Raw genomic sequence first — 18,231 nt, forward strand, 5'->3', positions numbered from 1 at the left:
TTTGACGAATGAAAATCTATGAATAGTTTGCTGGATTGGTGCCAACCCTTCTAAGTCATAATGGAAAGTCTATGAAAAGAGTGCATTGTTAGTGAACTCTTGCAAGCAGTTGTCAGACAAAGCAGATCATCTCATCTAAGAGGAAAAGAAGATAAGCATAATTATTAATGGATAGAAATCTACAGTAAAGCACAAAGAATGATTGCAATCTACATACACTTTTCGAGATGCATCCATTTCCAGTGACAGTTTATTCAGGTTTCGTCTATTTTTCAAAATGGCAACCACTTCGCTTTCAACTTGCTGTAAATGAGAGGTTACTATTTGTTCAACTTTCAATTCATATTGAAGTAGTTCATAGCCAAGTTCATTCTCTAGAGACCCTACTTCATGGAGAATTCGCCTGAAAGAAAATAGACACTACCTTAATTAGAATTTTAGCACAGGCACGACCAAATAACTAGGACGATGTAGCAAGCTAAGAATGCAGATGTGGATGTTTAGGAACAGTGTTTTCACAAGGTCATTTCGAAAAAAGAAGAAGAAACGTGTATCCAAAAAAAAAGAAAGAAGTAATGTTTCAAAAAGAGGAAGCATTACATATGAGACGGTAGAAAATTCTTCTTGCAAAAAGTCCGTTTTGGTATTGTATTTACAAATATTGCATTATAGTTTTGTTTTGAAAAAAGAAGAAGAAATATCTAAAGCTTAAAGTGAAATCTCAGACGTCACCAATAGGAACAGCAGGGCTCATTACTGCATAGAGGAAGTATTATCAGGAAACTAATATTTAATACCCCCCCCCCCCTCCTAGATTTGAAAAATACCTTTTTTAGTATCTTCATTTGAAAAACGGCCAAATCATCCCTGGTTATAAAGAATATATAGTGAGGTATAGTGATCGAGTAAATATCATTGAGGAAACACAGATTAATTTCAGGATATGTTCAAAACAAGCTGCCATAGTTCGTAACAACTATAACTTCTACCACAGATTACTGCAGCACAGGGTCACCTGATGCAACACAGCTGCACCAGATCATATTTCAAGTTTCACTTTTTACCTCTTCCATGAAGTTTCAATTTTTCTTAAATTATTTTCAAGTACCTCTTCCCGCCCCAATCAGGGGGCAACCTGACTTTTGTTTTGTACCAGAAAGATGGCTGAAAAGCATAATCTTTAGTATTCTGTCATCCTTTATTCGTAAAATATGGCCTAGTCATCTTAACTTTCTTACATTATAGCCATAGAAAGTGGTACCGAGCCATATTTTTAGTAGAGCTTATTGTTTGACGAACGAGATCCTTTGACAAATCCTCTGAAAAAATTTAACAGATATTCTCAGTCTTTTGATGCACCCACGTTTCACAGCCATACTGCAGATAACATTGTAGAAATGTCACAGCCATATCGTTGCAGAAATTTTATCTTACGAAGAGGAGAAAGCGTATGTAGAGGGTGAAGAGGAGACCGTAATATCCAATGCTGTCAGTGGATCAACTACCCCAACCATTCGTGTAAATATGGCTAGTGGGTTTTCTCAAAAGAGTAGAAACTCTAAATTTTCTCATGATCGCAGATCAAAGAAAAGGAGGCTGATTGATCAAATAATATGTCAGGTCACTCATATGAGTGCCCTGAGTGCCACTGATATGATATGAGTTTGGCAGCCCATGCCCAGATATTAAAAGATCCTATTTCGGTTGGTGCAATCAATATAACCATTGCCTTCTGTAAAAGACATTCGACTCAGCTGCCAGGGATTGCAGCTTCGGCAAGAAAAGTTCTATCGTTGCCAGCAGCAAGTGCGGCAGCAAGAAGAGTTTTCAGTGACACAGGACTAATAGTTATTGCTAAGCGTTCGATGTTAACTTCACACCATGTCAACACGCTTATTTTTTATATATGAAAACTACAATGTTGTCATAGCTTTTAAGGGAAGTATTCGGGTTTTACTTCTGGGTAAGTGCCTTGAATTTTCAACTCTGGCTCAATAAAGCAAAATAACAGCAACCAACAAAAAAGCTATCCTACTACAAAATGTCTCAAAAGTCAAAGGAGAGAGGTTGGGGATCAGATTGTAAAACGTGACAGCAATTTTTCAATGGGATGCTATTAATGGAAAAACTATGGCAAAGTGAACATAGGTGGACATGGTTTTCTGAGTATTCCATTCAAATGAATAGAAGAGATATCAGGGAATTTCCACATAAATATAGGGTAGTCAAAGAAGTGGAATGTTGGTTACACGACCAGGAAATCCAGACATAAAATAAAAAATAGTCACCAGATTCTCTTCAGGTATTTTGTCCGATGCTAGGTCATGCTAAAGCAGCTGAAAAGGAATTGTGGATCCCAAAATACTCTAACTTAGAAGGAATTCCAATAAGAACTGATACAAACTTAGTTTTCGAAATTCTTAAAAAATAACCAAGAAAAATAGAAGAAATAGAACAAACGCTGATCGATCGGCGGCACACTGCTGATCAGTTTTCAGAGGCGCACCACAAAAAATACGCGCCACCGCAGCGCATAATTGCGTCCACTGCTGAATTAAATTTCGGCGCCGCTTGGGGGACTACTAGCAATGCTAACCGTGAAAGTAGAGCTATCCACTTTATAATTTCTCTCGTTACCAAACATCACCTCTTCACCCTCAGTTGCTCCTAGCCTAAGCGACTTGGTTTTCTTAACATTAATTTTCAAACTTACCCTTGCGCTGTGAACTCTTTTAACCACTAAAAATTCATCCGTATTGCTAACATTTTATCTGTGACACCCAAATCATCTGAATAATCTAAGCCTAGAAGATTTTACCTTCCCATTTGATGCCACGTTCAGGTACAGAGTTATATAAAAAAAGAGAGACAGATAGAATCAGAGAGGAAGAGAGAAAGAGAGAGAGAGAGAGGGAGAGAGAGAAAGGGAGAGACAGAGAAAGAGAGGGAGAGAGGAAGGGAAAGAGCAAGAGAGTTATACTCACCCTAAAACGCTGGAATCTCCAAAAGGAGTGCTCGCTTCTAACATGGAATTAGCCAAAAGAATCTCAGGAATTTTTTTCTGAAATAAGAACAATACTTAAAATACATAGAAAGTTTCAAATTTCAAAACAAAATAGCAATTCTCTTCTCTTTATTTCTCGAGGTGAAATATCAGTGATATGTACGACTACGTCCACAACTCCAGAAAAAACTGTTTACTTTTATTTATGACTGCATCAAAGCCGTAAAACCAACTAACAAGCCGCACCAGCTCAGTCGTTAGAGCATGTTATCGATAATAATCTTAATCGGAGTCTTGTGAATTCCGGCCTCGAAATCAATAGTTTCTCCAATAAATAGGAGAATACATTCTTTTTTGGGATAAAAATTACACTTAAGAAATAAAAACTCATTACTAGAGTAAAATACGCGTGCAGATGGAGAAAGATTTCGATAAAATACGGGAAGGAGAATTCAATTTTTTCCTCTTAGTAAATGACTATTTTCAAAACTTGTTTTGGAAAATCTATCCTACTTTGCTACACAACTGAAGGATCGAGTTGAACTTTTCTGTAGTTGACTCTAATTAAAGACAGGAAGGAAGGCTGTATTTTTTTTTCTCGTAAATTCCTATTTTGTCTTATATCTAGAGGATCGAGTTGACTTCAATTAAAGACAGGAAAGGGGTTTGGTTTTTTCTCTTCATAAATGTGTGTTTCAGAAGTAATAGCTTTGGTAAGTCTACTCTATTTTGTCTCACAACTCGAGGATAGAGGTGAAATTTTCAAGGAAAGCTTTGTTGGAGGGAGGAGGTGAAGGGACAAGGCAAATCCGAATATCTTATTCTTCATCTATACCTTTCTGATTGCGGACAAACAGGAAGTAGGGGGATAGAAGTTTCAAGATTTTGACAGTTTTTTTATGAGACTTTCTCCTCTCTCGACTAAATTCTTATATATCTCTCCTCTCTTAAAAATTCCGATTTATTTCTGTTCAGTTCATCCTAACAACATATTGTCGTCCTTTTATAAGAAACTGAAATCCCTTCAAATTCAACTTTGTTTTACACTTAATGTCGACGAGGATGCTGTGTATAATATTTTTTTTTCTCCTCATAAGAGCATACGTTACATTTTGTTTTTATTGGTCAGCCGTACGACAGATTCTGCAACTAATTAGCTTTGTATTCGACAAAAACTGAGAGGTATTTGTTAATAGATATAATCTACTTAAAAGGATTTCATTAAATAATATTTCCGATAGTTGCATAGATATTTCTACTTTTTTGATAGTCAGTAAAAGAGTGAGTAAAATTTATTTTCTGATTATCAAAACCGAGTTTACAGTCTTCCTTTATCATTCATTCTCTCAATAATTTTTTTAAGACTATATACGAAAAGGACTGATTTTTGGCAAAGAATAAATTAAAAATATAGCTGAACGCTTTTTTATTCTAAGAAGTGTCTTCTTGATATACTTTGTTGGGACAAAGTGTTTGACAGAGACTAATTTGTTGAAATGCTCTGGGTTCCATTTGAGCATTAATAGGTTATAATCCTCATTTGGCTGCTCAATTTTACATGTGGGGACAATTTTCCGGAGGGTTAATTGTCTGCAGGGAGGTTTTTTCTTTGGTGGGGGGGGGAGGACTTTCCATGGGGAGGAATTCTCTGCGGGGGAGGAGGAGGAATCAGTCCAGAGCCGTATATATAACATATATATTTTCTCACACTTCTTTTTTCCACAGTAGTCGCATCTGTCCCATGGCCTGCTAAACACGAAAGGATTTTTCGGGCCGAAACGCTGCATGCTTTTTGTAGTGCATCAATTCGCCGTTCAGCTAACAATAATGATTCATCCAATACTTCTGTCTTCTCATTCCTGTTAAAAAAAGAAATGTATTTATTTGTTTCTAGGAAAATTAGGAAAATACACAATAAAAATACCAGAAAACTACCACTATTTGGTTAGCTTTGCCTCATAATAAACGATACACGATTTTATTACCAAACGCCTTACACGGTCATGCCGATCAGCGGCAGTTCTTGTCATAATAAAATATAAAGCACTAAACATATAAAAATCACAGCTATAGCCATCGTCATACAAATTTATACTTTGATTCGAAATATCACAGAGTCAAACTAAAACCTAAGACATTGAAATATCCAACTATTAGAGGAAAAAACTTTAAAAAACAAAAACGAATAAAAAGAATAATGAACTAAAGCAAATAAAAATGTACAATTATTGACGAGTGAGTACAGTATTAAAAAACTTGACGAACAAGCGAACAAACTTTACGCATATGCCGTGCTGGTACCGGCTGACTTTTTGGTACCGGTTGAGCGACTTGTCGCGGGAGCTGTTGGCGCGAAGGGAGATGCTCAGGGGGAGGATTTCACGACAAGGCCGTACCCAGAGGGACGGTCAGGGGGGTTTGAGCCCCCCCCGAAATGTTTGTCTGACTCGTAAAAACGTAACAAAAATGGATATAAACAAATTTTGTATGCGTTTTTAAGGTCTTTTTGTGTACCCCCCCCCCCCTAATTATATTTTTTTTTAGTAAAACCTCCTCTGAAAAAATACTGGGTACGGCCTTGTTTCACGAAGCCGCGGATTTTCAAAAATACCGGCACCAAATTTAAAACACAATATATCACGGCGTGTTGAAAGAGTTGTAAGTGAAAATTGTTTTAAAAGGGAGCAATAAGGGACTTTGGGAGATTTAGACACTACCAGAAGAGCTCGGTATTGGATCCTTTCCAGGCTCTCCTTCTGGTCCGAACTCAGGCTGTAATGCCGAACAGGACAAGCGTATTCTACCAGTGGTCTGACAAATGTAAGAAAAATACACAATAGGTGGGGGTTGGGACACCATGACGAGCAAGGAGTTTTAAAGAAAGGATATCCAGGTTTACCAGTTTGATCATCTCCTGTGTATGTCTTTCCCACTTCAGGTCTTGTGTGAGATATATTCCTAAGAGTTTGATACTCATGATGCTGCAGCCTGAAATATTCTGTAAAGCAAGGGATGAGTTGTCCCTCAGAAAACAAAAAGTTAATACGAGTGTTTTTGCACGATTGACAATCACTTTGCCCTCCTCAGCTTAGCTGATTAACTCGCCATTATTCTGTCTGCCTCGCTTGAAATACTCTTTTCATCCAGCTCCAGTACGGATAGATCAGCAACGAACTTAAGGAGATCCGACTCATCATTTTCAAACTCATTTACCATAACCGAAAAAAGTAGAGGGCCTAAAATTGTTCCCTGGGGAACTCAACAGTAGATTGGCTGGGGATTAGAATAGGCTGATTTATACTTAGTTTTTCTACTTCTACCTGAAAGAAAATTTGCAACTATTCTTACCAAATATAATAGAGAACTACAGCAGGTTGTTTAATTTCACTTTATTAATTTCATAAAAGACACACGTTCTGGAACAAATACTAACGGGATAGCTAACTGCGTTAAAAGGAGAAGAAAGAATGTTAATATGGACAGTCTTCTTTTTTCGGCTTAGAAGTATACATAAGAAAAACTTACGAATAACATGTTGCAGCATAGCAAGAGAGTAATATAAGGTCTGGTAAAGACTTTTTTTTTATGTTAAGACGGTGTTTACTGCCTATGGTCCCTGCCAAAGCCGAGGGAACGAGAATAACACGTCACAAAATCGGTCAGGATTTTCATCTACATACTTATTGGCAAGCAGATATATTAAATAACCTTATCTGGCAATCAGTTGACACGTTAAAGAGAACTGCATCCTAGCCGATATTACACCCAGAAGGGCAATTCTTAAACTCTTTTGATTTTTATAAATAATCAGAAAGTAACAAAAAAAGACGAAGAATTAGACGAAAAAAAATATTTAACATCAATTCCATTTGCACACGGATACCTTATACTGTGATTATCTTTATGTAGTCACGCTTAAAGAGTTTATGTGCCTAGCATGTTGCAGTCGGCTTTGACTCCGCCACCTTCGACTATTTAACTAATTAAATACTTTCTGTTATTAAGTACCCCATCTGTTATGAATTGATTAGTAATTTTGAAATCACACTTATTCGGTTAATTTGACCTAATGCTATACATACAAATAAGGAGAGCAATCTAACTTAAAAATGTCAATAAAATTTAGTCGTGTGGTTATTAATAAGTTAAGTTTCATTGAACAGCTGCAAACAATATAAATTCAATACACTTTTATAACCACAAATCGCTGCAGGAAAACAAAATTATCCGTTTTAATGCAAGAAACTAATATAATGATGAGATACATATAGAGCTGAGTTAAACAAAGAACACCTTTATGAATACTGCTATTCCGCTCTCTTTTCCTTAAAAAGAGTAAATACTTAATTTTTGCATTATACCTCAGGAAAGGCAACAAAATGTTTACAAGTATCCTAGAAGATCCACATGAGTACAAAACATAGCCTCTCATTAATTTTAGGTTCGAAAACTTCTGTTAAATCAAAAGTTTAGTTTCTTACTATGACCCAAGTTTCTAATATCCCTATTAAGAATGGAGCAAAGGAAAGTCTCCAATTTCTTTAGAGAATTATTAAATTTTAGAAGGCACATGTGATATCATTCTTCTAACTCAGTTCTAAACAGAGAAACGAAATCACAAATTCAACCAAATTCGCTCAAAGAAATTGCTGGTAAAAGTAGATTGCACCACTTTTAGACCCATGAGAAACATGCGCCTTACTTAATCCGAAAATGTTTCTATTTACTACTTTGTAAAAAAAATGACAATGGGGCAATTTTGTAGGTTTTTAAATGACAATACCAAGAAAAGAAATTTTTCAATGAAAATACCAAAAAAAGAAGATATTTTTCAAACTCTAGGAGGGGGATCTTAGGAGGCAAACGCCCCTCCCTCTCAATCGACACCACTGAACAAGGGAATCGTCGCTCGTTTTAACCACTTTTGGATTAGTCTAATTTCAATTTAAATGTCCCCTGCTTGCTTTTCTGCTTGAACGGAGCTTTCCGCTCGAAAGCAGAAACATATCTCGAAAAACTGAAAGTTTGGCGGATCAACTTCAAATAATGCTCTCTGATATAGTCAATAACTCTTACCACTTTCTCGCAATAAACTGAAACGGAGGGATAAGAAAAAATAGGACAAAACCAAATTATTGCTCCCACAAAACAATTATTTATACGTCACTGCATATACCAAATTTAAAATTCATTATGAATTTAGGGGGGAGTGAAGGGGGTTTATTTGGGGGTTGGTCCCACCCCTAAATAAATTTCCCGTGCGTGTGCAGTAATTTTTGCAGAAGCTATACAAATAATGTAAAGCAAAAAAATAATTTTTAACCTAGAGAACAAAGTCAAAGAAAAAGTTGTTACATAAAACAATCCAACTTGAGGCCTGTTCTTATTGGTCAATTATGAAATACAGATCTCTTATTTTACATGCGTGCAACATTGAATCCAGAGCTAGGAAGTAAAAACAGTGAATTGTACAAATTTATAATGGAGGATAGAAATTTTTTTATCAGTGTTTGTAGCAAGGCCAGACATTTTCGCGCCTCATCTGGCATCTGAAATTCAGACGTTACGTAGAATTTTGTTGAAGCATAAGCTCCCTAGACCTACATAATGGGGGTAAAGTTGGAAAGACAAATTACATGCAAAACACAGAGAAACAGGGTCACATGCGCCAGGAGGTCCTTATGTCCTCATACCCCACCCCCTTCCAAACCAAAATATTTCAAAAAATTTCCCCCTATCTTTCAAGACATCATGGGTTTGCAACTTTATCCAACCAATTCATCTTCCGTTGAATTTTATGTCAAATAACACTAAACAAACACCCCAGCTAAACAAAGAAAACGAATGATGCTTCCACTTGCAGAACAATGCATTCGTATTTTAATTAAATAAGAAAAGAAACAAGTTTTTCTTTAACGGAAAGTAACGAGCAATATCAATACTCAAAACGAACATAAATTATTCCGTATATGAAGGGGTTGCCCCCTCCTCAAAACCTTGCTCTTTACGCTAAGCTTTTACCACTTTTTTCGAAAATCCTTAGGCATTTATCATGCATATTCGCTGCTAAGTTACTTGCCATATGATTCAATGTCTGCCTCATGCATGTAAAAAACTCCTGAAATGTTTATGAAATCGATGTAGGACTGTCTACTCTCATTTCGGCATGAGTGCTAAGCGCAGAAGACTTCTGAACGGGTTCCAAGCATTTTGCAACCTCTAATCATGTAAGATACTCTCACAAAGGCAAACAAGGTGACTTTCACCAAAACGGTTGTGTGAAGAGGCTGCTTCAGCAATAGAAGAATTAAAGCCGTGTTTCACAAATGAGTTTTTCAAGACTCAACTCATGTCTATAATAAAGTATTAAATTAAAAACGCTTCGGAACCCTTTCGTGAAAACACCGCTTGACTTTCATAAGACAAGAAGCAGAAGAGCTAGTCAGAACCTTTGCTGTTGAATTTATGAACTTGTCTTAAACGACTGTTTCAAGCATACTGAAAATTGATGAAAAAAGGAATATGGATGTTTACCCCTTCGACAAGTATGTCCGGCCATTAAAACATGAAAAATCATGTCTTAGCTTGTGAGTGACCCATTACTCAAGCCAAGACAACTTGCTCTGGGCTGCTTGAGACTTTTACATTGCAGCGAATACCCAAACGAAAGCACGCTTCAACTTTGAATATCCCACTTTGGAATTTACCAAAGTGTTGGTGCCAAATTTACCAAGGAGCTAGGCTTTAGAATTCTATCAACCCATCTTAACAATTTTTGTACACCCTTATGGGTAAAGCAAAGATTGATTCAGATTGGAAACACCAAGTCATGACTGACTTCTCAGTAAATCTGAATCATGAAAATGCATAAGGAAAAGAACACTGGATACATATTTAATCCTAAGAATAGTGCTTGAGATGTCCGTTTTCCTCATCCCAATTATTGATCCAATGGGTATTGAATCTTTCCTTTAGCAATATCGTAACAGAGAGACTATTCAGTGAGTTGAATAACATCAAAATTGAGCAACACGACCGTCTTGCTCAGTCAACGACAACTGGTCTGTTGGAGTACAAATATATAATGAAGAGTGCTGATAATACTGCCATATCAATGGTCTTGGATTATCAAATGCAAAGAAAGCTAACACTGGCAAAGACTAAAACTTCCTCAGAAAAGGCAGCTTTACTAGCGTGCCAGCACTAGTATTTCTTTTGTTGCCAAATAAAACAAAATATTCATGAATAGATGTCCCAGTTGCGACAATGACGTGCAAATAAGTACTTAAGGCATTCTTTTTGTCGCTCAGTTATTTTTCGTTTTCAGGAAGTCACATATCTTTGGCGCAAGCAAGGGCCACGGCTTGCTCTTTTCTTCCTCTCTAGAAATAGTTGGTTACATTGCTTAGGAGCAATCACTACTGCGACACGAAATCAGTGAAATCCCGTTCACATGAGGTTTGTCAAGAGAGAACGCTCCAAATGAGCAAGAAAGCTTAGAACCAAGTAATGCTACAATTGCAAAGAAGACACAGTGAATGGCCATTAACCGTAACTTCAAGTTCATATGATGGCGTCACTACTCAAGGCGAGAGATTAAGGGCGATGTTACATATTTTGGAATCCTGCTTCGGCAATTTTTTTATTCTGAAGAAGCTGACTAGTGGGCGCTGGTGACTGATCAAAACATTGACACTTGTAACCCTTTTTCTTCATTGATGGTAATCCACATGGGACTTAAGCATATTCGCAATCACGACTATCCTAATGACTTTCAAAAAAGTTTCGTTCAAATGGGCCAAATCACGACAACACTTAAGTGAATAGTTCCTTTGCTTATGGATTAATAAGTAAAAGTGCTATTTAGCAATGAAGAAATTTGTGCTGCTTAACAAATGCTAGAAGGCAGGCTTAGAGATGTGGAAAAAGCAGCGTCTTTCAGCAGGACATATTTCGACATTTGTTCTGAATGACTACATGAACTACATACTTTTTAAATAAAAAATATTATTCTATCTGTATAAATAAACTTGTGATCATTAAAAAAAAACAAAAAAAACTGCACGGTTTTGTGCATCATGTAGCTGCATCTTCAACACGTACGGCATGGACTACTGAGGGTTTTTTGCTAAGTAAAAAGGGATTTTTTGCGGTTTTCCGACTATTCAACAGGATTTCCAGGAAAAAGTAGTGGAAACACTGTCAGGTGACTTTTACAATTTTGAAGGGATATAAGCAGGAACTGAAAATAGATCTAGATTTGTACATAGTGGTACTGACAAGGGTTAAAAGGCAAGCAGTTAAACAGATATATAACTGTTCCCATTTTTCGGTTTGACCCCTTCTTAACTTAAAGCTCTTACGCAATAGGTGAGCATTCAGAGGTGGGTGACTAATCCTTGAAAAGTCATTAACTACTGACTTTAAATATCTATTTACGTTTTGCAAAAGTTGATTTTTTTTTTAGTTTCTATTTCTATTCCTGTAAATCAAAACAGTAAGGCTCGTTATTGGGAATAAAAATTATACTGACCTGTTGGAACAATTCACCACAAATCTTATTGCTAAAAGTGGTCCTTAAGGTACTAGTCATCCACTGACCTCAGCAATACTAGTCTTACTATGTCAAATACTTTCACAAAAACTTTTGAAGGTAAAAAGCACAATATTAAAATGACTAGGAAGGAAATAAGAAATTTCCCAAAATAAAATTAGCAGTTTTGTAACTTGGGATTTTTGAGGTGTAGTGTATGTGTGTAGTGAACTAAGTGAACTAAATGTGTGTGGATTAATGATGCTCCCCTGTAGATGAAACTATATTACTTTGAAATCAGAAGTGGATATAAATTAGGATTATACCAAATAGCTGTTTGTTCCAAACTTTCCTACAATATTACTATTACAGACACCTACTTTCTTGTATCTTTTTTGGTATATATCCGGTGTTTTAACATCTTTCCAAGCTATCTCATTGACTTCTTAATTATTAACAACTTAAAAAAAAGACACGGTTTTTTCAAATGGTAGTAACAAGCACTGTTAGAACTTAAAGCAAATGAATAATGAATATGCGGGGGGGAGGGAACCCTCTTAAACCCCTGCTCTTTACGCTAAATTTGTCAGCATGATGGTTAGAGAATGAAAGGGGTCATTTGTTTCTGTTTTTTTAAAAAAGAAGTGGAAACAATCAGATCAAATGTAGTGAATTGGCAAACAAGTCCCTTACAGTTATCAACACAAGGGGTGCCAATTCGCAAAATGCAGGGAGAGGGAAAGAAATACTTTTCCATTTTTTAAATAAAGATCCAAAAAAGTTTTTTTCAAAATTTAGGGGGGAGGCAACTTAATCTTTTCAATTTTTTTTGCAATCAAAATACTAAAAAATATATTTCCCAAAATCTAAGGGGGGTAATAACATGTAGGGGGCAATTATCTCCTGCCCCCGCCCCATTTGCGCTTCTGCAACAGGGTATATTTGTTGTATTCTAAAATGAGTTCAGGAAAACACGAGCAAGAGACTTTGGCATACAGAGCAAGAGCAGAGGAGGAGGATAACTCCCCTCGTATTTAAGATAACTACTGCTTGTTTTATGCTTTTTTGCGGCTCTCTATTTTCCCTTGAAAAAAAAATCGTTTTATTTTATTTCTGCTCGATTTTAATACTGTATATTGAATACTATGTATAAAGTTCTGGATAAATGAGGGGTGCTATTATCCTTTCAACCTCCTCTCTCCTCTAAAGACTGAAATTGTACTTTTTCATCATGATATTTCGATGCTGAGTGTCAGGGACGCACGTGGCGGTGGCCGAGGTCTACCTTTCTCTAGTAGGGCTTTTTCTTAAGATTTAAGGGCTTTTTCGTAAGATTTCTCAAGATCGTTACATTCAAAATCACTTGAGAATGTTTCCATTTTCATTTTAAACCATTTGAAAAACGAAAAATAAATTTGATAGCTTTGACAGAAAGAAGCAAAACGAAGAGGCAGTCCCAGCAGGCACAAACAAATTATTCTTTTTTGTTTTCTGGTGGGGGGGGGGGGTTAAACTCTAAAACCGGCAAAATTATACAAATAAAACAGAGTAGAGTGTTGAAAAAATACTGTAAAATCCAGATATTTAGCAAGGCAGTTTGATACTCCCACACCTTATGCATTAGTGCCTGAGCTTGCTACATTTGCGTATTTGGTAATTTTTCCTCAATTCAAGCCTTTGTTGACAATTTACTGGTGATTTTATACGAAGACTATAGTAACAATGGTGTCAATCAATGGCAGCAAGGATCAGGAGAAAATTTAATTTTGGCACTTGAGGTTTTTAGGTAGCTTTCCTGGTTTTTTTTATATATATATATATAATAACATCAAAACTAGACTAGTACTAATAAGAATTTCAAATTGTTGTAACTCTTAAACAAAGGTTATTGATCTTGAAAGTATTTTTAAAGATATCAATATAAGATTCAAGCACTTCAACACAGCTAGATTATGAAAAACAAATCAACTTAAGTGTTGAAAAAGTATTAGTTGCAGTTGATACACCATAACAATGGATACACATCAATTTCAAGTTCAATAAAACTGAAATAAATTGAATCATACCTAAATAACGACTGATTTGCCAGTCCTTTCACAAAGAAAAACTGCTTTTTCATTTTGTCAGCCATTTTCTACTTTGTCATACTTCTTTTATTCATCAACAGGAATCTAAAATAAGTCATCAGGTGAATCAGTGAGATGAGCTTTGTATTACCTTTATAAACTTATTTGTAGTATTTGAAAAAAGCATTTAGAGTTTCTCGGACATAAGATGGATTTAGTCTACTTTTGTTTATAGATTTTTCTTTCTTCAATTTTAATGTCAAAACACCCAATTGATTCATAGCAATAATACTAGTCATAAGATTTGATCCTGGGTGTGTCAAAAAAGGCTAAGAGCATTAAGGGGAAAGTTCAGGGAATTTTGAGGGGGATGCTGAGCCAAATCAAAAGACACTATGTGAGTCATGGATATCAAAAGGTCATATCTGCAAAATCTTAGGAACAGCTAAGGGTGTTAAGTAGAAATGTTTAGTGCTACTAATGCAACTACTACTACTGCTGCTGTAAATACAGCTACTTGTGAGTGCAAGAACTTTTGTCTTTGTTGCACTATTCTGTAACCTCCAATGCAATTAATTTGTACTTCTGGGCTTGGTATGTTTTGACGGGCGTCTTCGGGCTGAAAAACCTCTTCCTAGCTGATTTATCTACTATGGGCTGCCTCCCCGTAGTAGCATAATATTTTTAGGCATGAATATATAATGAGTCGGAGGTAATAGGCTTGAGCATCGCCAAGTGCTGAAAACCATGTTGTGACCAAGATGGGCCCAGGATTACACAAAGCCCCCATTCATGAAGGTCCAAGGGACTTCTTGCTGTCCAGTTCTAAGCTGCCTTAAGCATATCAAAAGGTCATATCTGCAAAATCTTTGGAACAGCTAAGGGTGTTAAGTAGAAATTTTTAATGCTACTAATGCAACTACTACGACTGCTGCTGTAAATACAGCTACTTGTGACTGCAACTACTTGTGAGTGCAAGAACTTTTGTCTTTGTTGCACTATTCTGTAACCCCCAATGAAATTAATTTGTACTTCCGGGAGTAGTATGTTTTGACGGGCGTCTTCGGGCTGAAAAACCTCTTCCTAGCTGATTTATCTACTATGGTCTGCCTCCCCATGGTAGTATAATATTTTTAGGCATGAATATATAATGAGTCGGAGGTAATAGGCTTGAGATTGCCGGTGATGGATTTCGATCACCAAGCGCTGAAAACCATGTTGTGACCAAGATGGGCCCAGGATTGCACAGAGCCTCCATTCATGGAGGTCCCAGGGACTTCTTGCTGTCCGGTTCTAAGCCGCCTTAAGCATATCAAAAGGTCATATCTGCAAAATCTTTGGAACAGCTAAGGGTGTTAAGTAGAAATTTTTAGTGCTACTAATGCAACTACTACGACTGCTGCTGTAAATACAGCTACTTGTGACTGCAACTACTTGTGAGTGCAAGAACTTTTGTCTTTGTTGCACTATTCTGTAACCCCCAATGCAATTAATTTGTACTTCTGGGAGTGGTATGTTTTGACGGGCGTCTTCGGGCTGAAAAACCTCTTCCTAGCTGATTTATCTACTATGGGCTGCCTCCCCGTAGTAGCATAATATTTTTAGGCATGAATATATAATGAGTCGGAGGTAATAGGCTTGAGATTGCCGGTGATGGATTTCGATCACCAAGCGCTGAAAACCATGTTGTGACCAAGATGGGCCCAGGATTGCACAGAGCCTCCATTCATGGAGGTCCCAAGGACTTCTTGCTGTCTGGTGCTAAGCCGCCTTAAGCACTTCGGTGTAGACTGGAGAAGATATATGATCTCTATCCTGCACTGGTATCTGGGATTATTGCATTTCCTGAGGCCAAAATAATTTCAATGATTTAAAGAACATGAATATTGGAACTTGGAATGTAACGACGTTAAAAAATGGCCATCGTACCGACATTTTGACTGACGAATTCAGACAATTCGAAATGGACTTATTAGGAGTTTCAGAAACTCATATCCCTGGGGTAGGAAGCAAGAAACTAGGTGACATAGAATTTATTTATTCTGGCAGAAAGGATGGTGCACATACACAGGCAGTACGGCTCATAATGAATAAGGAAGCCGCAAAGTCTTGTTTAGGTTGGGAAGGTATTAATAATAGAATACTAATTGCTCATTTTATGACTAAAAAGTTCAGGGTATCATTTATAGCAGTATATGCCCCTGTAGAACCGACTCATGGAGATACTAGTGACTCAGATGAATTTTACTTACAGTTACAGGAGCAAATAGAAAGGGTCCAAGGTAGAAACATGATGATTTTACTAAGAGATTTGAACGCCCAGGTCGGTAGAAATAGGGATAGATGGTATCCTAGCCTAGGTAAATTTGGTGTAGGAAAAGAAAACAGTAATGGCTACAGACTTTTGCAATTTTGTAGGTATAACAATCTAGTTATAACCAATACGATGTTTGCTCAGAAATGGCTCAGAAGTTGACATATTCATGTGATGGTAAGACAGCAAACCTTATTGATTATCTTACAGTAAACCAAAGACTGGCAGGATCAATACAAGATACTAGGGTATACTAGGAGTGCAATACAAGATACTAGGAGTGCTGTTATTGATGTTAAAAGTAAGCATCACCATCTAGTAGTTTCAAGGGTTAATTGAAAGCTGAAATTTCGGAAGGGTAACTACCTCCCGGGAAGTTATGATGTTGGTAGACTCCCGGATGAGAATTTGAGAGAAACTTCCCAGGGACAGTTGAATACTAAACTTGAGAGTTTAAAATTTGATAATGTGGAAGATGGTTGGAATAAATTTAGAAAAATAATTTGTGAAGTTGCTGAAGGTGTCTTACGGAAGAAAGCTAAGACTGTAGCTAAGAATATTAATGAAAAAGCTTATGTTTAATAGAAAGGAGAAAGGACTTGTACAAGAATTATCTGAGTGATAGATCATATGAAAACAAAAGGAATGTAAAGAAAGTGGAGAAAGCATTAAAATATGAACTAAGGAGGTGTAAAATATTGTTCTGGCATGTTAATAAATTAAGAGATAGTAGTCAATTTGGACTTCGCCCAGTTAAAGATAGGAATGGGGCCACAATTAGCAATAAGGAAAGAATTAAAGAGAGAGGGGCAGAACATTTTGAGAATTTGCTAAACCGAGATAGAGTTGCAGGAAAAGAAATAGAGGAAAATGAAAAGTTTGTGATACCTTGGATGTGAAAGAAGATTTATTTTGTGAGGAAGAATTAGCGACAGTACTAAAAGTATTAAAAAATAATAAGGCTCCAGGTGCTGAAAGGGAGTAAATGAGTTTCTTAAATATGGTGGCTCTAAGGTTAGAAATAAGTTACTGAAGATTATGAATATGATTTTTGAAAAAGGGGAAGTACCTAACGATTTTAGGAAAACCTTAATTAAGCCACAATATAAAAAAAGCTGATAAAAGTGAATGTGGTAATTATCGAGGCATTAGCCTGGTCTCTGTAGGTAGCAAATTACTTAGTAATATGATAATTTTTAGACTGAGAGATGCAATAGACAAAGTTTTAAGAGAAGAACAGTGCGGTTTTAGAAAAGGTAGAGGATGTGTCGACCAAATTTTCACTCTTAGCTTAATAATTGAGAAGTACCTGAGCTGTCAAACACCTTCGGTCCTCAGTTTTATAGATTATGAGCAAGCGTTCGATACCGTTGATAGAAGAGCTTTATCAAAGGTTTTATCCTTGTATGGTATTAAATAAAAAAAACAAGTTTTTTAAACTGAAAGTAAGGAGCGACATTAAAACTTAAAACGAACAGAAATTATTCCATATATGAAAGGGGCTGTCCCCTCTTCAACACCTCGCTCTTTACGCTAAAGTTTTTTTATTGTTTTAAAAAATAAAGTTGTGAGACAGAGTCAAACTTTTGCGTAAAGAGCGAGGAGTTAAAGAGGGGACAGCCCCTTTCATATACGGAATAATTTCTGTTTGTTTTAAGTTTTAATGTCACTCCTTACTTTCAGTTCAAAAAACTTGTTTTTTTTTATTTAATTTCTGATCGTTTTTTAGTTAATGCAGCTTTCATTTTGGCTCACCGTCATTGAATAAGTTAAACAAAATTTGCATAAAAATTTTACTATTTTAACGTAACCCTAGTCATTACCTTGCTCTTTAAGCTAAAGTTCGAATTTTTTCCAATTCTTTAAAAATGACCCCTTAATCACAAAGTCCGTTAATTAGAATAAATAGCTCTTATGAAAGTACTAAAAAATCTTTGGCTTAAAGAGCGAGGTATTGACTAGAAGGTGAGCCCATTCATATAGCTAATATTTTTTGTTCGTTTTAAGTTTTGATGTTGCTCCTTACTTTCAGTTGAAAAACTTGTTTTTTTATATTTAATTTCTGATTTTTGTTTTAAATAATTATGGGAAATCTTGCGCCCCCTTCATAGCCATGTCCCTTCCCCCATGAAAACTTCCTTCATGAAAAGATCCTCCCATATAACCCCCGACCCCCCTCCACCCCCCACTACCAGAAAAAATTCCCCCTGATAACGTCTGTATACTTCCCAATAACCAAAAATTTATGTCAACATTGGGTAAAGTTCATAACTTTCAGCCCTCCCCCTGGGGGCTTCGAGGGATTAAGTCGTCC

The 18,231-nt window shown here is 36.4% G+C and overlaps 1 protein-coding gene across 4 annotated transcripts in view; it reads right to left on the minus strand.

Annotated features, from left to right (window-relative positions):
* The window catches only part of LOC148951207 (uncharacterized), a 77,548-nt gene that overhangs the window by 42,416 nt on the left and 16,901 nt on the right, over nucleotides 1-18,231 (minus strand). For 3 of the 4 annotated variants that reach the window (XM_089090719.1, XM_089090717.1, XM_089090718.1), the window contains exons 2-5: nucleotides 13,604-13,708; nucleotides 4,713-4,863; nucleotides 2,985-3,061; nucleotides 218-403 (exon numbers count right to left, since the gene is read on the minus strand). In XM_089090719.1, the coding sequence (XP_088946845.1) occupies nucleotides 218-403; nucleotides 2,985-3,061; nucleotides 4,713-4,863; nucleotides 13,604-13,668 (479 nt within the window). In that variant the 5' untranslated portion in view covers nucleotides 13,669-13,708. Of the gene's footprint in view, nucleotides 1-217; nucleotides 404-2,984; nucleotides 3,062-4,712; nucleotides 4,864-11,537; nucleotides 11,620-13,603; nucleotides 13,709-18,231 lie in introns of those variants that run through there. The other variant, XM_089090720.1, reaches the window with a different exon arrangement.

The sequence above is a fragment of the Artemia sp. Qi Xiang Cuo genome, chromosome 6, assembly GCF_049724085.1.
Source record: "Artemia sp. Qi Xiang Cuo chromosome 6, ASM4972408v1, whole genome shotgun sequence".
Classification (NCBI taxonomy): domain Eukaryota; kingdom Metazoa; phylum Arthropoda; class Branchiopoda; order Anostraca; family Artemiidae; genus Artemia; species Artemia sp. Qi Xiang Cuo.